Source organism: Echinops telfairi, unplaced genomic scaffold (genome assembly GCF_000313985.2).
Source record: "Echinops telfairi isolate 266 unplaced genomic scaffold, ASM31398v2 ScPeMD7_2;HRSCAF=8, whole genome shotgun sequence".
Lineage (NCBI taxonomy): Eukaryota > Metazoa > Chordata > Mammalia > Afrosoricida > Tenrecidae > Echinops > Echinops telfairi.
Window position 1 is genome coordinate 26,057,034 of NW_022103898.1, and position 3,417 is coordinate 26,060,450.

Here is a 3,417-nt window from a genome sequence, read left to right on the forward strand (position 1 = left end):
AATTCAGTAATTCCTTAGTCCTTAATCAGATGGCACACTGCTATAAAAGGAACTTCTTCCTAGCATCTGTTTGTTTACCTGAATATAGTTTGTGTGGGAAAGCCAAGATAAATGTCCGATTTTTTTTATCCTTGATTTGGCACCTTTCAAAAGAATACATTGCTTCTCTCCTATCTCCCAAAGATAATAGAGAGTTAAAAATTCATTATGATATAATGGGTATTTCATATTAATTATAGTCATTATTTTTGATGTTCAAGTGGTCCCGTTTTTTTGGACCAGCTTCCTCATGTTGTGTCCTGAACTCTTTTGACAGGAATCCAATAGATTTAAAGCTCCTTTCTTCCTGGGATGGCAGGACAGTGGACAAAGTTGGGAAACACACACACACACACACACACACACACACTATGAAGATTTTGGATATAGGTTATTTGCATGAACTCTTATTTCATGGTAGTTTCTGAATTAGAGTGCAATTGGTTAATGTGCTCACTGGTAACCAGAAGTTGCAGGCTCAAGGCCTCTCAGAGAGGCTTTGGAAGAAAGGTCTGGTGATTGATTTCTTTCTGGAAAATTGGTGCTAAGGAGGCTGGTGCAGCCAAGGGGTCAGGATCAATTCAACTACCATTTTAAAAGACGTCTTTATATTGTCTTTTGCGCTATGCCAAAAATATCTTTGTTTTTCATAAAACAAATAAACAAACTCACTGCCATCAAACCAACTCTGATTCATGGCGACCCTTCAGGACAGGGCAGACTGCCCCTGTGGGTTTTTCTTCTCATAGTATTAAAAAAAAAACCTATGAAAATATATTACTGATCTCTCAAACTTGGTCAAATATGGAGCTCACTGGGGGAGCTGTGAAAACATACTAACCCTGGACCCACCTCGGTGGTTCTGGTTTAATTGGCCGGTTGTGTGTTCTGGTCATCAGGATTTTAGCAATCTTCCTTGTAATTTCAATGTAATTTCAATTGTAAGTTGAGAACCACAGATGCAATAGTTAGATAACAGCTATTTCAATAATGCTATAGCATTTCTATGAGATATCTCAAAACAGATAAAGCATTTTTTTTTTTGCAGTTCTTTTTAACCTTAAGCTTAAGGTATCTCACCCCACTAGGGATGTTTATTAAATTGTGTCTTAAAGTGCTTTGCAATAATTTCTCTCTGTGGTTATGTCACACACTTGATATACAATTAGGTTCATTTATTTTCTTTTGTGTTTTAGGAATAAACTAATTTATTATAATCATGTAGAACATTTACATGATTTCGAAGTCAAATTTACAAAAAGATATATGTTTAGAGAAGTGTAACATACCAATCTTCTCGCTACCCTAGTCCTTTCCTCCCCTACAGATAATTATTTTTCTGTTTATTTTTGGTTTATTCTCCCAGTTTATTTTTGGCTAGGCAATATATTACTCCTGTCTACTTCTTAGATGGATGGGAGCAAATGACAAGACTAGTGTCCATCAACGTCCTTTCTTATAACATGCACTACTGGCCTTCCAAGGATTAGTAGAATAGCATGTGCATTTGAACCATGTCTAATTAAGAGATGTGCTTCACCGATCTGGTGTGATAACCACCTTACAACATCAAGCTGTTTCTCAGCTTAATTTATAACATAAATACTTTAAAATGCATTATTTAATCAATGTTGGACCCAGGCATGGTATCTGAAGGTAGAAATCATGTCTATGTAACTTATAAAATATAATTTTAATTCTGAAGCAAGGATATACCTTTGCCTCTGATAAACTTGATTGTTATAAAGGATCTTTATAATATATGTTTCCCAGCTACCCACACATTCTTTCTTTTTTCCCCACAGTCACCGGGTTTGATCTATGGGGTGCAGTAGTGGCAACAGGTGTAGTCTGCACCTTCTACTGTACAATGGTATGTTATTATTTCCCCTCTCACTCTATATACTTTGTTGGCAAAATTTAAAATCCCCATCATTGGATGCTACAAACTAGTTTCATCATACTTATTCTTGTGCTCCTCACCTCCCACAGAGGAACTTTTTGGGGTGAGAAATATTTGGTCTGGAATAAACTTGCCAGTAGAACTGGAACATCGATCACAACGCTGATTTTTTTCAATCATCATTGCAATGGTACCCAGTCTTATCTTTATAAAACTTCCTTCATGCTCTAGCTGTGCTCATATTATTTGCTCTTCTTAGAGACATGAAGTTCCTTCCCATTACCTATAGGCAGAATACGTAACCTGTATTGCACGGGTACCGTTTCCATGGGTGCTTGTCCTTGCCCTCGGTGCAGGCATTATCAGATCCCTGATATGCTAGGAATTACTTTTGTGTTGCCGGAGCTTATAGAGGATGGGGTCCTCGGAGAGGGCACGGTTTAGCTGAGGTCCTCGAGGGTGGGGGCCAACACTTGGGATTTTGAAGTAATGGCGAGTACAAGACAATTTTAGTATTTCAACAACTGGAATGATCATTTGGGTGCATACCGATTGAATATCCACTTTACCTACAGCATACAATTCATGAAATTGCCTTTTAAAATTTGACTTTGAATTTTTTCCCCCAACCATCTCTCCACACTACTTCACTTTATATGAGATGCTCAACCATCCTCAATGTGCTGTCACCCTTCTGCTTTGGGCCCTGCTGTTTCCTCTGCTGGGAGAACCTGCTCTCGTTGCCTCGCTCTGTGCTTGAAGGCATAGCTGAAATATGACTTTCTTTGTTACGGCTCTTCTCACTGGCTCCTCTCCCTTGGGTGCACTTTTGGACTAAGAGGGTTGCTTTCCTTGTTTTCCTCCAGCACAGGGACTCACAGGTAGCTCCTCAGTAGCCTATGTCAGAAGCCTCAATCCTAATGTTCTTTCTCCGCCAAGGGTGGCCTTAAAGCAGTCATCTGGACAGACGTTTTCCAAGTTGGGATCATGGTGGCTGGATTTGCGTCTGTGCTGATACAGGCTTCCATTGTGCAAGGCGGCATGAGCACGATCCTGAATGATTGCGACCGCGGTGGGAGGTTAAACTTCTGGAAGTAAGTCATTTTCCTCTTGGTTAATAGGACTTTACCTTTCGCTTTTGCCGTGAAAGCAATCTCTTTATTGAAATAGTAAACTTGCACTAAATAAACCAACCACCAAGGACGTGGGACAGAAAACTGAAGTCAGCAAGTAAGTGTTCCGCCAGGTTTTTTGTTTTTTTTTTAGAGGTTCAAATGGTCAGATAATGCAAATGCTAAAGATGATGTTTCTGTTCACTACAGATTAGTCAACACCAATGCTTTCCCTCTGTTTTGGGTTCCCTTCCTGCTAGGGATTGTAAACGTGAAGAGAGGCATTTTTCTGTAGGAAGGTGCTGTGGGGTTGGGAGAGAGGCAGATGCCAGGCATACTTAGAAGCAGAATCTCTGATGTGGT

At 39.6% G+C, this 3,417-nt stretch overlaps 1 protein-coding gene across 1 annotated transcript in view; it reads left to right on the forward strand.

The window, feature by feature from the left end:
• SLC5A8 (solute carrier family 5 member 8) overlaps nucleotides 1–3,417 on the forward strand; it is a 50,825-nt gene that overhangs the window by 17,696 nt on the left and 29,712 nt on the right. Inside the window, exons 4-5 of the mRNA XM_004700359.2 lie at nucleotides 1,845–1,912; nucleotides 2,882–3,036. Coding sequence (XP_004700416.1) covers nucleotides 1,845–1,912; nucleotides 2,882–3,036 — 223 coding nt within the window. The remainder of the gene's footprint in view (nucleotides 1–1,844; nucleotides 1,913–2,881; nucleotides 3,037–3,417) is intronic.